General features: G+C 56.6%; 1 protein-coding gene across 4 annotated transcripts in view; it reads right to left on the bottom strand.

Annotated features, from left to right (window-relative positions):
- Window positions 1-9380, bottom strand: part of LOC111157326 (adenylate cyclase 7) — a 30982-nt gene extending 21602 nt beyond the window's left edge. The window contains exons 1-4 of one of the 4 annotated variants that reach the window (XM_022518650.1): window positions 9257-9380; window positions 3208-3610; window positions 1768-1971; window positions 536-697 (exon numbers count right to left, since the gene is read on the bottom strand). In XM_022518650.1, coding sequence (XP_022374358.1) covers window positions 536-697; window positions 1768-1971; window positions 3208-3378 — 537 coding nt within the window. In that variant the 5' untranslated portion in view covers window positions 3379-3610; window positions 9257-9380. Of the gene's footprint in view, window positions 1-535; window positions 698-1767; window positions 2723-3207; window positions 3611-8371; window positions 8418-9256 lie in introns of those variants that run through there. The other 3 variants (XM_022518651.1, XM_022518649.1, XM_022518652.1) reach the window with 3 other exon arrangements.
- Between the last annotated feature and the right edge of the window lie 6914 nt (window positions 9381-16294).

The following is a 16294-nucleotide window of genomic DNA, read 5'->3' as shown; positions in this document are numbered from 1 at the left end:
GTTAGCAGCAGGCAGGGAAACGGGAGCCTGGATGGGCACTGGTCCCCTAGAGTCACTGACTCTCAGATCAGGTCTCAGGCCCTTCTCTGCAGCCGGAGAGCCGGGGCCCCAGAGACCAGGGAAGCAGAAGCCCATCATCCCACAGAGCCCAAGTGGGGCCTTGAGGACCGTCACAGAAGGCAGGGTATTCGATGAGTGCCCAGAGTTCTGGGTTCTGTTTTCTCAGTCACTCAATGCAGAGACAAGACGGGGCACCCAGGGATAACCCCAGCCCCATCAGAACGTGGTTCTGCTGGTGAGACTGGCCTTCCCAGCAGTGCACTGGACGTGGGGAGGAGGGCCAGAGCACCTGGGGCACCGCAGGCCAGCCAAGAAAGGCTGCGGGGCATGTCCCTGCCTGGGGGGCCGGCTTCCCTAGCCCATTGGGGGCCCTGAGGTCTCAGGACTAACTCAGCTGCACCCATCTCTGCGTCCTCAGGCCCAGACCAGACCTGCGGCTGCCCCGCCCCACAGACCCCCCCCGTGCGCACCTCACCTGCCGTACCACCCAGTCGCTGGGCTTCGTGAAGGCCCCCATCAGAACTCCGAGCACCAGGAGGTGGGAGATGCTGGAGACTCCCCCTGCCATGATGGCCCCCCGCATGCTGAAGGGCAGCAGCGTGTACACCACGAAGACGATGAACAGGAAAAAGGGCACCTGGGGGCAGGGCAGCAGGGAGGCTCGGGGACCGGCCACGCTGCCCCCACACCAAGACACAGCCCCAGACAGAGCGGATGTCGGGGGCCCCCACGGCCTCTTGACTTCTGGGGACGGACCCAAACACCTGAACCGTGAGCCCTCTGCCCCCAGGGTGGCCCCTGCCTTTCCCATGTGGGGAGGGACAGTGAAATACACACATAGGAAGAAGAGAAAACCAAACTCTGCATCTGGGTCAGACCCAGCCGACATGAACCATCGTTTCCTATGAGCTGATTTACCATCTGAGGCCAAGGCCAGGCCTCCCCAGGACCGAGACTTCAGGCCCTCGTGACCCGAGGAGTTCCGGCCCGGCACCCAGTGCTGGGGATCTCCCTGCACAGGCGTGGTGAGTACCGGAAGGCTAGGGCTGCCCACGGGCCTCTGGCGGCGCAGCCCCGCCCACCACCCCCAGTCTGCCTGGCTTCCCTGGGCCTCGGCCCACCCGAGGCTGCCACCACTGGGTGACAGTGACCAGCCAGGCCAGCGGACTCAGGCTGGTTAGAAAGGGCTCTCTCTCAGCTGGGATGGACCGGCTGGAGGCTGGGCAGCCTGGGGTCATGGCAGCACCCGTGCCCGACCTGGGACAGCCTGCCGGACGACATGACATGGAGGAAAGCACAGCAGAGGGCCATCGGGACCTGGCCATCCTGCCAGAGCCCCAGGACTGGCCCTGGAGCCCTTCCTGGCACATGGGCCAATTCGTGCCTTTTTGCCTGAGCTGGAGTTGTGTCACTTCCAGCCAAATGAGCGTCCCCCCACAGTGCTCGAGCCAGACACTCACAGGGACGCTCTCCCCAGTTCCTCCAGCTCCTCAGCGCAGGGAGCCGAGGGGACAAGATCAGCCCAGGGCCCTCCCTCTGTTGCAGAAGCACAGCCCATAGGGGGAGGTAGGCCCCAGGCCAGTACACCCGAAGCAAGCCCTGTCTCCAGAAGAGACCTGAGGTCCAGCAAGGGCAGGAACTGCCGGGTGCACAGCTGGCTGGGGACATCCAGCCCCTCGGGGTCGCCAGGGTCCCCCACCCTGTTACCTGAGCCCAGGTCGGGGCAGCCTTCATCCACGAGTCCAACACCAGCGTGTAGCCCAGCATCATGAGGCAGACCCAGATGACCAGCGCCAGGGTCCTGAGCCACCGCCGGACAAGACACTCCATATACACCAGCACGTAGAGAGTCACAAACAAGGCAAGTGTGAAGAACGCCATCCCCAGGACAGCCTGGTGTCCGGAGGGGTCCTGGGCAGGGCACACATACACAGAAATGCCACAGCTTTCCTCCGGTGAGATGCGCTGTCCCCTCCAGGAAGCCTGCCAGGCTCACCTGTCCAGCCTGCCCCAAGCAATGTCACCTGTGCTCTCCCGGACATGCCTGATGTTGATGCTCCGTCTGAGCACCAAGCTTGGCCTTCCCTTCAGGGAAGGCTGCCTCCGCCACCACCCTCCCCCAGTCACCGTGCAGCCCTGAGATCCTACGCGGCCCAGCCCTGCGATGCTACCACTCCCCACGCCATCTCCATCAGGCCTCCTCTGCTCGCAGGGTGCTCTGTGTGTGCCCGCAGGGGACCAGCCCAGGAGCTCATGGGAACAGCCCGCTGGAGGAGAGGCCACTGCTCCTGCCTGTTACAGGATGGATGGAACTGTAGGAGCGGGCGCTAACCCGAGGCGCCCCACAAGAGGACAAGCTGGAGTAACGGTATAGAGGTGTGACACTGGCAGGTGGTGACCAGGAAAGGCGATTCACCGCTGAGACAGCAGGGCCTCCCCCATACCCCGGGCACAGAGGCTGATCTGGGGGCCAGCACACAGTAGGTACTCAGGAACCATTTGCTGAACACAGAAACAAATGTCCTGTGGCTTATAGGCACACAGATCCAGACAGCAAGGACAGAGCCCCTACTGAGTGCTGGCCAACCCTACACACCTGGTAGTCTCAGCGGTCTTCTTCTAGATCTCTGCTGTTCCACAGAGGAGTACTAGCCACACGTGCCTATTCAAGATTAACTTTATATTAATTAAAAACCCAGTCCCTCAGTCACACTAGCCATGTTTCCAGCACTTGGCAGCCACGTATGGGCAGTGGCCACGGTGGGACGAGGCTGAGGTCACGGGGGATGTTAGTGGCATGTGCCTGGAGAGCAGGCTTAAGAAGGCCCCCAGGGACCACAGTGGGGCTCTAGGAGGAAGGGCACTGGGAAGTGGGAGCCATCCCTGCCCTAAGTCTTCAGCAGAATCGAAATTCCTTCTGGAGAAGAGGGTCATTACCTGGGCCAAATTAAAATAATCTCTCAAACCACCCCAGAGTTTATAATTAAATTAAATTGAGCAACCTGCCTCCCACGGCCCAGCTATGCTCCAGGATACCTGCCAGAGGCGGACATCAGGCTGCGAGAAGGCCACCGTGACCTACCAAAGGTCTCACAAGCACAGAGCAGCGGAGCCGACCGCCCAGCCCCCGCCGGCAGCCTCACTCACCCCGCAGACGAAGGTGATAACAATGAGGGCAATACAGGCGGTGACAGCCACCAGCAGGAGCGTGAGCAGCAGCGGCCCATGCTGACTGGTGAGCCGGTACTTCTCGTACAGCGCCGTCTGGTCCGGGCCCTCTCCGCCCTCGTTGAGGAAATAGCGCCCCTTGGCCGGCATATCCCCCCAGGAGAGCCCAAGGCCCAGGGATCCTCCTTCTGGTGATACCGATGGGCCTAGGTCTCTGGGCTCTGGGAGCCTGGCCGGCGGGGTTGGGGAGGGGTCCCCTGGGCCTGCAGCCCCATGGGCAGCGTGGGGCCCACGCCACTCCCCTGCCAGGCCTGCTCACAGAACCACCATCCTCTTCCTCTGCATCCGGGCTGGGCTGACCAGATGCTCGGGGTCCTCAGCTCTGTGGAGACACAAAACAGATCAGGGTTTGACCTGGACAGGCTGAGTCAGGGAAGGACGGGCAGCAGGGGAGAACGGAGCCAATGCCTCACAGCCTCCGGGTCCCGCCTCCCAACCTGAACCCAAACTTAGCTTTTAGGTTCTATTTGAAGCTTTGCCTGCAAAGCTCATCCCGTGTTTCCTGTGACTACACAGTCCCTGGCAGTGCCACTAGCCACACGTGACCGTGCAAAGTTACATTTAACTACATTAGAAAATGAAGTTAAAAATTCAGACCAGCAGTCCCACTGGACCCATTCATTTCAAGGGCTCAAGAGCCACACTCAGCTCACGGCGCTCATATCGGGCAGCAAAGACAGCATTTCAATCATCTGGAACCTTCTACCGGACAGCACTGTTCTAGAAGTTAGATGGTGTTGCTTTCACATGGACTTCTCCGATCCATTCCAGGGAAACTGTGTGTGGCGTGAGTCAGGGATCAGCCTTTGTGCCTTTCTTCCACGTGGGTCTCTAACTACCCCCTCGGCTTCCAGTGAAGCCACCCTTCCTTCCTCAAGAAGTTCGGGGAAGCCACCTCTGTGGTAAGTCAGGGGACCGTACACATGGGGTCTGTTTGCAGACCTTCTCCTGTTCCGGCGGTCTTCGTGCAAATGTCACGCTTGCTCGGTAACTGGGGCTTTCTGGTGAGTTTTGTGCCTCAGACCCTGGCCCCATGCCTGCGACACCCAGAGCAACCCTCTTGCATTTGTGTTACGCTTCCTCATAAGACTGCATTTTTCACATGCATTTTTAAAATTTCCACTGACAAGAATGGAGGAAGTTTGCAAGCGCCCCCATAGCAACGGAACCGGAACCTCAGAGCGGGAAGCACAGCGAATCGTGGGTGACAAGCTGGGCGTGGGCAGTGCCCAGCCACGGGCACAGTCCCTCTCTCCCCAGCACCGTTCATTCATCTGCTCATTCATTTATTCCAAAAAGGCCTGTCGTCGTGCCTGTGCTCCAGGCTAGCTCTCTCTCCCCACAGAACTCCCCGTCCCCACAGACAGAAAGGTACCGGAAAGCACATACAGTGATGAGGTCTGGGGGCAGGAGTCCAGGCCCCCAACACCCTCCAGGCTGCCTAGGAGCCTGGAACTGGGACAGGGCTGGTGGCAGAGGGCAGGGAGGCCATAAGAGGTGCAAAGGCTCTGGGCCGCCATGATGGGCATGAATGGCCACCAGCAAAAGCTGCAAAGGAAAGGCAGTATGGAACCCCAGACACTGAAGAACAGGGCACCCAGAGTCCCTGAATCCGAGCGAGGCCCCCCAGTGAGTGCCCACCTCAGATCCACGAGCCACTTCGGGCACAAATCCCTCTGGGAGCTCCCCTTCCACGAATTCCAAGAAGAAATTGGGAAGACCCCACATTTGCGGGTGACAGGGAGATGCCATTTGCCGGAAGTCCTGGGGCCTTCTGCTGGCTCCAGGCCCCAGGCAGGTGAACACAGCCTTGGCACCTGTTGAAGGCAGCCAACCCCGCAGGGCTGGGGCCCAGGGCCACCCAAGCACCCAAAGCCTGGACAAGCTACAGACCTGGTTTGCACTTGACACACCAACTTATCAATGCCAGCGGCTAATTTAAAAACGTGAGGCGTGCATCCCCCTCGTTTGCAACCTCGGACTCTGAACTAACCCGTCTTGATTCCACACGAGGCATGGAAGCACATACGCCCAGCCCTGTGTTGTAGGGTTCACAAAACAAGACACAGTCCCTGTCCTGAGAAGCCCCCAGTAGAAATGCTGGGGCAGAAATGTAGTCATGCCAGGTGACCCCCCAACACACACACACACACACACACACACACACACACACAACCCCTCTCATTCTCAGAACAGACGCTTTACAGATGCAGCTGAGACCAGAGAGGTTGCATGGCTCACCTAAGATCACACAGCCAGGGCTGCTTGGGAGAAGCACTGGGCTTCACACCCAGGTACACCAGCTCCCGAACCCGGGCTCCTGGCCCCACCTCGTGGTCTCACTGAACTGAGAGAGGCTTCCCCAGTGATCTCCCAGGGACAGAACCACTTGCCACAAGGATACACAGCACTGCCTGGCCCTCTGGCCTGGGGCCAAGCTCCGGTGTGCTGGGACCCGACTGCCAGGCCAAGAAACCCCAAACACCAGGGTCCAGGACAACACCTACACCCCCCAAGGGCTCTTTTCCCCCAGGCAAAGCCCACAGACCAGAGCCGGGGGCAGCCAGGATACCCTCGAATTGACCTACCCTTCCAGGTGCACAAGGCCCGGCTAAGGCAGGTGTGGAGAGAGAAGGAGCAGTTGGAAGGTTCTGGGGACCCATGGGAACCCGGGCCTGGTAAACAGTGCTCTCAGGGATCTAATTAGGCCACTTCCTGGGCAACGGCATGTGGGAGAGAGTGGGGACAATAGACAGCCCTGGGCACGGGGACCTTGGCCTATGCAGGGACATGGTCCCACTCCTGGGACAGCAGAGCAGGGCAGGGCTGGGGGCTGGGAGGAAAGACGCATTTATCACTCCTGGAGAGGTGGTCTGCGAGCCCACTGGTAGCATCTCCTCAGGTCAGCGGCTCCCTAGCAGCAGCCTCCCAACCCAAAAGCAGACACAGAGGCCCCCCCCTGCCAGGGAAGGCTTCAAGGCCCCTCTATCCAGTCACTGGTTCTTCAGTTGGTCACTGACACCGCTGGCCACTGGGAGGCCTGGGATTCGGGGCAGGCAGCAGAGGGCAGGGAGGCCATAGATGAGAGCCCGGGATGAAGGAACTCCTTCGCTCCATGTCCAACTCACGACCCCGAAGCCTCAGCTTGCCCACCTCGGTGACGGGGAGCTCACCACCTCTCAGGGCAGTCTTCTCCATGAGCAGGCAGTCCTTCTGGCTCTAAGTCCCGCCTCAGGTCAGGCAGAAGCCTATCTCCCTGTGGATCCCTCACCCCCTCCCCACTGGTTCTGTCTGAAGTCCCAAGACACCAATGGCAGACAGATACACTTGGGATAGTCGAGGCCCCTTCACCTGGAGGAAGGGGAGCCCAGGGGTCACTCACTGTCCCTCACACCTCACCATCACTCTGGTGGGGGAGCAGGGCAAGCAGCCCCATTTTACAGTGGAGGAGAATCCCCAAGTGTCCAGGTGGGAGGGGGACGTTATTTCTACTTCTGCTGCGACTGTCTCTCCCACTGTCAGTCCCCTGGGTCTGGGGCCACGTGACCCAGGCTGGCTCATCACCATTGTAGCTCTCAAGCCCCAGTGACTGGTTTAGGGACAGTCATGTGACCAAAATCCTCTCCGTGAGAACCCTCATTGGGACTTCTGCTGACCCACGGGAAAAAGATACCGTCTTTGGCTGGTAACCTCCAGCTGCAGATGGACACTCAAAGGCACCATAAGAGACAGCCCACGAAGCATGAGCCAACATGGGAAAGGAAATTAGAGACAGAGGCTTGAAAATACCCTCTACATGGTGAAACCGCCCCCCACCCAATGCCTAGATCCAGCTCTGCCTGAAGCTCAAGCAACCTCCAAATGATTTCATCCCACCGAACAATTACGCTTCTTTGGGCTGAAGTCAGTGTGAGTTCCTGTCGCTTGCAACCAAGAGTGCCAAGGTCCGTGTTGCCCCAGTTCACTGTATCTGGGAAGCCCGAATTGAGGGTCCAGGGGCTGGGGACAGAGTCCCACTTGGCTCAGAAGTGAGAGTGTGTCCCTGCCAACAAGGCTGGTCCTGGCTAAGAACTCCTGGAAGGGGGCTGGGCCAAGGAGGGGGACTCCCCTCGTTCTGTCACCTTGTCCCAAACACCACAGCTCAGGGCCAGCCATCCTGCACAGGACCTGGGGCAGCAGGAGGCTGGGGCAAGGAGACTCCCCATATCTCCAGTGGCCTCCAGAGATTCCCCGCTACAGGAGGAATTTGGGAGCCCAGGGGCATGCTCAGGTAGAAATGGAGGCAGGGGATCAGCCTCGTTCCCCAAAGCACTCCTGGGGGGCTCTGTACCCCTGAAGCCTCATGTCTCATGCCAGCATGGGGCGGACGATGCCATAAACAGAATCTAGTGAGTGCTTGCCGCGTGCCCAGCGCTGTGGGCTCTAACCCCACACATCTGCCCTGCAAGGGAAGGACAGCTGCTTTTCCCTTTTATGGGTGTGGGAACCCAGAGGTTCAGTCATTTTCCTGAGGTCACACAGCTAGCAAAAGAGAGCTAGGATGTAGACACACGTCACCACCTCTTGTCCTACTCAACGCCCTCACGGTGCAGACATCTGCAGAGCCCATAACTTCTCAGAATGCCTACCCCTCCGTATCCTCCCCTCTCAAGGCCTAGGACAGAGGGTGGGAGGCAAAGTGGATTCCGTCAAGGTACCACCCTCTGCCTCCCAGAAGGAAGATCAGACCGCCATGTCAGGAGGCCTTCTCTGAACCAGCAAGATCCAGAAGCAGCACTTCCTCCAGGAAGCCCTCTGAGCTACCCGCACACACCCTTCCCCCCCCCTTCCCTGCAACTGAGGCAGGACTGTGGTCTCCTTGACAGACACTGACCGACGGGTCTGAGTTCCTCAGCCAAAGAGCTGCTGGAAATACGGAGCTGGGACCTCAAATTATGAGTGCAGGACCAGGCCCTTGGGGGTGCTCAGGAAATCCTTCCCTAGAACTGGCTGATCCAGCGGCACCCCAGGGCTACGGCCCCCCTTGGGGGTTCTAGACCACCCCCAGCTTTCACAGACATAGACAAGGGACCCACTTCCTCACCTAAGCAGTGCCGGCAGGAATCCCAGCCTGGCTTCCTCTGGCCCAGCCCAGCAGGCCCCAGAGCTGCACAGGGCCTGGGGCCCTGGTACCTCAAAAAGAGGAAGTGGGGGCTTTGGGGTGTGTAGGAGGGGCTGGCAGTCCCTAGCAGAGGCCCCACCCCGGCCCATGGGGCCTAGGCCCTGCCCCCAAATCCGCCTGGGGACCATGCTGCTGGGACCCAGCACCCACGTGGTCTCGGCCTACTGGGCTGGCCCAGCACTTGGCTACCTCCACGGGGCGGGTCACAAGCTGATTGCTACTGGCTGGGGAGGTCTCAAGCTAAGGCATCTCCCTCAGGAGACCTGCAGTTTTGTTTTGTGAAGGAAAGCCCAAGACTGCTCTGCTCAGCCCGGTCCTGGCCCACAGGAGCACCCAAGAAACCTGGTGGGGACTGAGGGATTTCGGTCTAACTGCCCCACCCGCCTCCCTGCCACCAACACCAGCCTCTCCAGCCCCCAGCGCCCTCGGGCCTCTCCACAGCTCTCCTCATGCAAGGTCTGACCTCCGTCCCCACACCGGGCTCTCCCCACCCAGGGAGGCCTGCCCGGACTCCTAATCTAGGGTCCCACATGTCTGACGTCCCAGCACCTGCCGCGGCAAACTGCTGGGGGAGATCTGTGTCTGTGTCCTGCCGCTGGACCCTGCAATTGCTTGTGGAACAGACAGAAGGATAGACGGATGGGCGGGACAGATGGACACACAGAGGTGCTGACCAGCTGGAGTCCTGGACCAGGCAGAAAAGGCAGGGGGAGGGAGTGGGGCAGGTGTGGAAGGAGGAGGGAGAGATCGCTAGGGCAGAAGGAGGCGACAAGGTGAGAAGAATGGGAAGCACCCGGGGCAGCGCACCTTCTTCTCCAGGGAGCCTGCCGGGTGGGAGGAGGTACGGGTTCAAACCCCGGCTCTGCTTCCAAGGCTGTGAGTCCTAGGCGCTTATACTCCGGGCCTCAGTTCTCCTCACCAGCAAGCAGCAGGTGCTGATACCCAAGTCGTGGGATGAGTGAGGTGCAGGTCATGAAGGCCATGTTTCTGGGACGAAAGAGCAGACGAGCCCAGAGAGGAGGCTCAGTTTCCAGAGCTCAGGAAGCCTAACCATGGGCCCCAAACGGGAGAGACAGAAGCATGAAGCAGGCAAGGCCCCCCCCAGAACCCTCTACATCATCTCGCACCTCCTGGTGACAACCCACAAGGGACGAAGGTCAAAGTCCCCTAATGACACGAGCTCCCCAGCCAGCCCCGTACCCCGTCATGCTCTCCTAGGACCCCAGGCTGACTCTGTGCCAGCTCCTGGGGACCAGAGACTCCCCATCAGTCTTGGGGTCCAGCACCCGTGGTCCAGTCCCAGCTCTGCCACCAACCTGCTCGATAACCCTGGGCAGATCCTGGGCCCCATGTGGGCCTCGGGTTTTCCTTCCTGCAAAGGAATGGCTCTGTCAGACCTCTGAGGCCGGCACTGGGCTGGGCTGGGCGTGGTGTGTGAATCATAAAATGAGAACAACAAACTGAAGGGGACATTTTGGGTGTTGTCACCTGGCCCCCTCCAGGGCTACTTCTAAGAGTGGGGAAGGGATTATTCTCTATACCTGACATCCTCCCTTCCACATTTCTGGATTCTGCCTTAGCCCACTCTGTCCCTCCTTTAAAATACAAATACCTCGTTTACCCCTCACCTCCAAGGCTCAGCTGCCACGGATAGTAAACCCGCTTCTCTGTCTCGTGTGCCAGTTCTAATGATGGCTAGTGACTACCTGGTGAAAATTCACTCATTCATTCATTCATTCATTCATCCATCTTGAGAGAGATCCATGCCTTCATTACTTTAATGACTGCACTCTAGCACCTTCTACATGTTGGGCACTAGGCCAGATGCCAAGAAGAAACTATGCTCCAGGCTCAAGGTCCCAGAAGGCAGAGGCCTCCGCACCCCCCTCTGCTGGGTGTCTGCATAGTAGGTATCCAGGGAACGGTGCTTATTACCTAATTAACTGGCTCTTGCCTGAAATTCCACCATTAGTGATTCATTCCTTTAGCACTCCCCTCACTATGTTCCCCCTTTAAAATGAAAACACGTTCATGCCCACATTCAACACATTTCTGATCTCTCTCCCCTTGGTAAGGAAGGACAGAAAGAGGCAGTCTAGCTAGCCTTCAGGATGTCCCGCCCAGGATGGCAGGACAGTGGTCTTTTCACTGACTTCATGCTTTGCCCAGGGCCCTAGCCAGGAGGTCCAAAGGTGAGGACCTTGAGGTCAAAGGTGAGGCATGCATGGGGTTGGGAGGCAGGCGAAGAGACCCATTTCACACACCCACAGGCAGACATATCCCAGAGTAACCATTGAACTGGAGGGAGCAAGAAGGATGTAACTACTCTGTTAACAGTCTTTTAAAGAGGCAGCAAAACCCAGAGGAGAGAGAGCAAGCTGGATTCATCATTTATACCAAGATAAGAGAGCAAGAAACCACGAAAGCATTCTCCGATCATGCTACAGCAGCCAAGTACAAAACCTAAAAGCCACAATGAAAAGACTGATCAACTGAACTACATCTTAAAAAATCTACTGCCTAATAACAGTTATTAAGAGCAAAATCAAAAGATAAAAAAAATAAGAAATCAGGGAAATATCTGCAACTCTTATCGTAAGGAGCTAATCTCCCCCATATGTAAAAAGCTCCCACAGATCAAAAAGAAAAAGACCATAACCCTTCTCCCAAGAGAAAAATGGGAGAAGGGTTATGGACAGAAAGTACACAGAAAGGCACTAAGAATGGCTCTTAAAAAGAAGCAGACTTCACCCATAATAAAAGAAATATAAATTAAAACTACTACACAAAATCATCTTTACCCCTCTGATTGGCAAAGATCAAAGTATTTATAGAGCATTTACAGGTGGTGGCAAAACAGGAGCTCCAAAATAGGAGCTCACACTTAGCCTTGGCAGGGATATGGTAACCTCTGGAGGGAGGACAAGATAGTCAGATGTAACAAAATCACTCATACACAAACCTTTGATGTAGCAAATCTTCAAATAATTTGTCTTACCCACGCTTTCACATATGTAAAATGACACATGTACAAGGTTACTCATTGCAGCATTACTTACAATCGCAAAAGAAGACAATGTAGCTACCCGTCAGAGGCTGGTGAAAAAAATCACAATAGACCAGCACTATGGAATAGAAGGCAGCGGTCAAAAAGGGTGCAGCGGGTTGAACTCTGCTGGACTGGGGTATTGTGTGAAAAATCCACATGGCAACAGTAACGCCAGGCACAGACAATGCCTGAACCGAGACAAGGGCTAGCCAAAACTGCTTTGACGGAGTGAATGAATCTTTAGTTTGTTTCTATTGCCATAATGTAGCTGGGGCCATTAAAAGGTTCTTAATTGGGGCTCAGTCGGTTGAGCACCTGACTCTTGATTTCGGCTCAGGTCATGAGATCAGGGTGGTGGGATCGAGACCCAAGTCGGGCTCTACACTCAGGGCAGGGTCTGCTTCTCCCTCCCCCTCTGCTCCTCCCCACTGAGTGTGCACGCTTTCGCTCTAAAACAAATAAATAATTTTTTTAAAAAGATTTTATTTTTTGGCAGACAGAGAGACAGCAAGCGAGGGAACCCAAGCAGGGGCGAGTGGGAGAGGGAGAAGCAAGCTCCCCGCTGAGCAGGGAGCCCAATGTGGGGCTCAATTCCAGGACCCTGGAATCAGGACCTGAGCCAAAGGCAGACAGATGCTTAACAACTGAGCCACCCAGATGCCCCAATAAAATCTTCAAAAAGAAAAGTTTTAGTACAAAATGTGAGATCTATCACATATCTACTGCCTATAGTTAATAATACTGTATTACATACTTCGAATTCTTCCTATAAGGGCAGACCTTATGTTAAAGGTTCCTATCACACATAATAATAAAGAGGGCAGGAGGAAATTTTTGGAAATGAGGGATAGATAGAGAGGTTTATGGCATAGACTGTGATGATGGTTTCATAGGTGAATACTTATCTCCAACCCATCAAGTTGTATAAATTAAATATGCACAGCCTTTTGTATACCTCAACGAAGTGGTTTTGAAAATAAGCTAGGGGCGCCTGGGGGCTCAGTTGGTTAAGGATCTACCCTCAGCTCAGGTCCGGATCTCAGGATCGTGGGATCAAACCCGGTGCCGAGCTGTGCGCTGAGCTTAGAGCTTCTCTCTTCCTCCGTGCCTCCTCCCTGCATGTGCTCTCATTCTCTCTTTCTAAAATAAATAAATAAATCTTTTCCAAAATAAATAAACTAAAAACTTGGGGCACCTGGCTGGCTCAGTCTGAAGAGCATGTGACTCTTGATCTTGGGGTCTTGAGTTTGAGCCCCATGTTGTGGGTGTAGAGATTACTAAAAGAAATCAATTTTTTAAAAAATGAACTAAAATATAAAGACCCTACTGGAAAAATTCAAGGGGAATAAAAGGTGATTGATAATCCAGGTGACATATATACTAACATGGGAAGATGTGTTCCTGGCATGTTTAATGGTGTGTGTGTGTGTGTGTGTGTGTGTGTGAACATACATAAGTATGTCTGTGAACACATAAAAAAAAATAGAACCTGTTTTTAAAAAGAAACACACACACACACACACACACACACACACACACACACACACACATCTCAGGCCCATCCCATCTCAGCTGCACAACCCTGAGAAAGTTACTTACCCTCTCTGTGCCTCAGTTCCCTCATCTGAAAAAAAGGGAGAATGCCGTCCTCACCACGTGGGGCTTTGAGAGGATTCTCAGGGGTGACGTAGGCGGGCAGCCTTGGCACAGCACACCCAAGTCAAGATGACAAGTATTAAGTTGACAGAAAGGGCCAAGAGATCTGGGAAGAGGTAGGTAGGGAACTTGCCCCTTTCCTGCCATCCCGACCCTGTCATGAACCTTGGCCCCCCCACTCTGCCCTGGGAGTGGCTTGGCCTAAAAGTAGTCATACCCAAAACTGCTATCAGGGGCCCTGAGCTGCCACAGGGGCTGACACCCTCACGGGGTGCCCAGCTGGGCCTCAAGGGAGAGGCCATCTGCCCGACTTGGGCTCAGAGGGAGGTGGGGGGGATGTTGGGTGCAGAGGGAACTGCCATGTGGCCTCCCAGACCCCATCAGGACCTCACTCCAAGCCTTGTAGGCCTGCTTTGTGGAGAGAAAGCATAACGCCTGCACTCAGGACAGGTTCTGCAACCTCTGAGCCCAGCGGGGGGCGTTGCTCTCACTCTGTTTCCAGCCAGGGGCAGACTCTGGAATCTTAACCTATTTGTCCAAAGCCCCCTGGCTGGGAAGCAGGAGAGCTGGGATTTCAACCCAGACCTGCTCCAATCCAAGGCTCAAGCTTTTTCTTAACACTCTGTCCGCATTTCCAGAAGCAGAGCCACGAAAAGCTACGCACCCATGGTCACACCCACCCACACTGGTTTCTGGTCACCGGCAGTGCAGAGCTTAGTGTTCTCCTCCTCCTGCTTTAAGATTTCCTGTACACATTAGCAATTAAAGGCTCTGAGAAGTCCTGCAGGAAACAAACCGGCTACATGAAACACAGCTAAACTTTTCCTAGTCTCTCTGGCTCAGGGAACTCTTTTTGTATTCCTCTCCAATGAACTTGTTTTGGGAAATGCTGACTATGGAGCTCAGAGCTCCTCCCAGGGCAGATGTGGCCTAGAGAGGGCACTATCCCTCCCTTTTTTTCTGACCGCTTAGGGCGCTCCCTCGGCCCCGGAGGTCCCCCCTCTCCCACCTCCACCTGACCCTGGGTTGGGCTGGATGGACACACAGTGGAGGACAAGCCGGTATACCTGCTTGTGGTACAGGGGAGCAGCCCTAAGTTCAGCCGCCACGGTAAAGACTAGCCACTGCCTAGTCCAGAGACCAGCCACCAGCATGCCCAGCCCTAAGCAAGGTGCTGAGACCCCCACTCCCTCAAGGCATGGGATGGGCAGGAAGCCCGGAAGAGCCCTTCTGCCAGGGAATCAGTTGCAGCCGACCTCCCCCACCCCAAAACCACAGCCTGGCTTCTGCAACTGCACCCACACAGGGGCTCAGGAGGACCTCCCTATAGGAGGCTAAGCCCCCCAGTCCTCACTTCCTCCTTCCTTCCACAAACTCCTGCCTTCCAGAGCCGGGCTCCAGTAGGACACAGGAAGCCAAGGTACTAGAGCCCCCATGCACCCCCAAACACAGGACGACCCGTGGGGTAGCCCGCCACGGCTTCTCACACCCAAAGACTCCAAGCCGGGTCCTGCTCACCCCCTGGCCAGAAAACTCCTCCAGGGCTTCCAGAGGCTTCTCTGTGAGTGCAGGACTGACTTATTTCGGTTCCCCAAACAAGCCCTGCCCTTTTGTCTCCAGGCTAGGGCTGCCTGGAAGCACTGCCTACCTCCCCCTGCATCACCACCCAAGCCCCCCCCACCCCACCCCCCACCCCGGACCTAGCAAACTCCTGTCTACCCTTTAGAGCCCAGGTTCAGCTGTTTCCTCCCCCAGGAGGGCTGCCCAGTTCTCTCCAAATCTAGATTTGGTGCCTGCCTCTACACCCCCAGTGCCTGCGATGCCCATCGAAACACAGGACACATAGCCTGTCACTGCCTGGCTACATGCCCCGCCCCCCCCCAAAGGCTGACGTCTGGCTACACACTGCTTAGCTTCCCAAATCCAGCCATTGGCTGCCACAGGGGGACACGTAAAACTCCACGGATTGAGACAAATCCGGCCCATACCAAACATGCACCCAGGGGCTGGGCCCAGTCCTGGGGACCCTGCTCCCATCTGCGTGAGCTCTGGCAGGTCACCTGCCTCTTGGCCTCAGTTTCTCACCTGAGCAATGGGGACAAAAATGTCCCCAGCCCCCTGGCCCACTCCGGCAGTGAAAAGACCTCATGGCTAAAAACCTCCTCGTAAATCCAGAAGCTCCCACACTCTGGGGGGCCAACCCTACCATGTTGTTTCAACCACAGGAGAGCAGACTCGAGCTCCTCCAACCCCCCACCCCGTATTCACGGGGCTCCTGCCCACGCCCCGCACTGGGAGACATGCTGAGGCCACAATAAGCAAGTTCCCCTGGAGAGCTCACACTGACAGGGGAGCGGAGACACACGGAAAAAGTGAGTTCCCTGAGGAAGAGAAACACACGGGTGGTCAAGGGCGCTGCTTCAGGCTGAGAGTCAGGAAGGCAGGAAAGCCTCGAGGTCAAGAGCAGAGCCGCAGGGACCGAACGTCAGAGTTGCTGTGTGACCAAGGGCACATGCATTAACCTCTCTGGGCCATTTCCTCAATCAAAGAAGAGGCTGGTGAGAGTACCTAAAGCTCAGTGGTCTCCCACAGAGGCTGGGACACAGGGAGTGCCACCACGTGGGGTCACCCCAGCTGGCTCCAAACACAAGGGGTGGGCTGCTGGGAAAAACCTTGATATCAACAGGCACTGAGCAATGCCCTTTAAGTCCAAGGAGGTCTCAGCCTGACTTCCTGACAGCTCCCTCAGGGCAGCCCTTCCCTGCTCCCCTGCCCAGAAAGCAGGGGTACAGAAGTGCTGGTCCCTGCCCCAGGCACTGTCTGACACTGAGCCTCCCCCTCCACAGGGCCTGGGCTCCAGGAGGCAGGGTATTTCAAAACAGGACACACCCCTTTAGCCTGGGTCCCCTCTATTAAAGTGGCACCTCCAGCTGACTTCAAAGGGCTCCTCCTCCCCCAGCTGGATGGGGCCAGAGGGAGACAGGTGTAGGAGGCTGGGAGCAGGGACTGTGCAAAGCCCACAGGGAGGGGAGTGGAGTTGTGCGGGAGCAAAGTCAGCCTGGCGACTGCAGGGGTGGGGAGACTGAGGCTAGGAGGAGGAGGCACAAGGTCCCCCAATCCACATCCCCACCACTTACTGA

The sequence above is a fragment of the Enhydra lutris genome, unplaced genomic scaffold (genome assembly GCF_002288905.1).
Source record: "Enhydra lutris kenyoni isolate GAN:26980312 unplaced genomic scaffold, ASM228890v2 scaffoldscaffold54, whole genome shotgun sequence".
NCBI lineage: Eukaryota > Metazoa > Chordata > Mammalia > Carnivora > Mustelidae > Enhydra > Enhydra lutris.
This window is presented reverse-complemented; position numbering and strand designations above follow the sequence as displayed.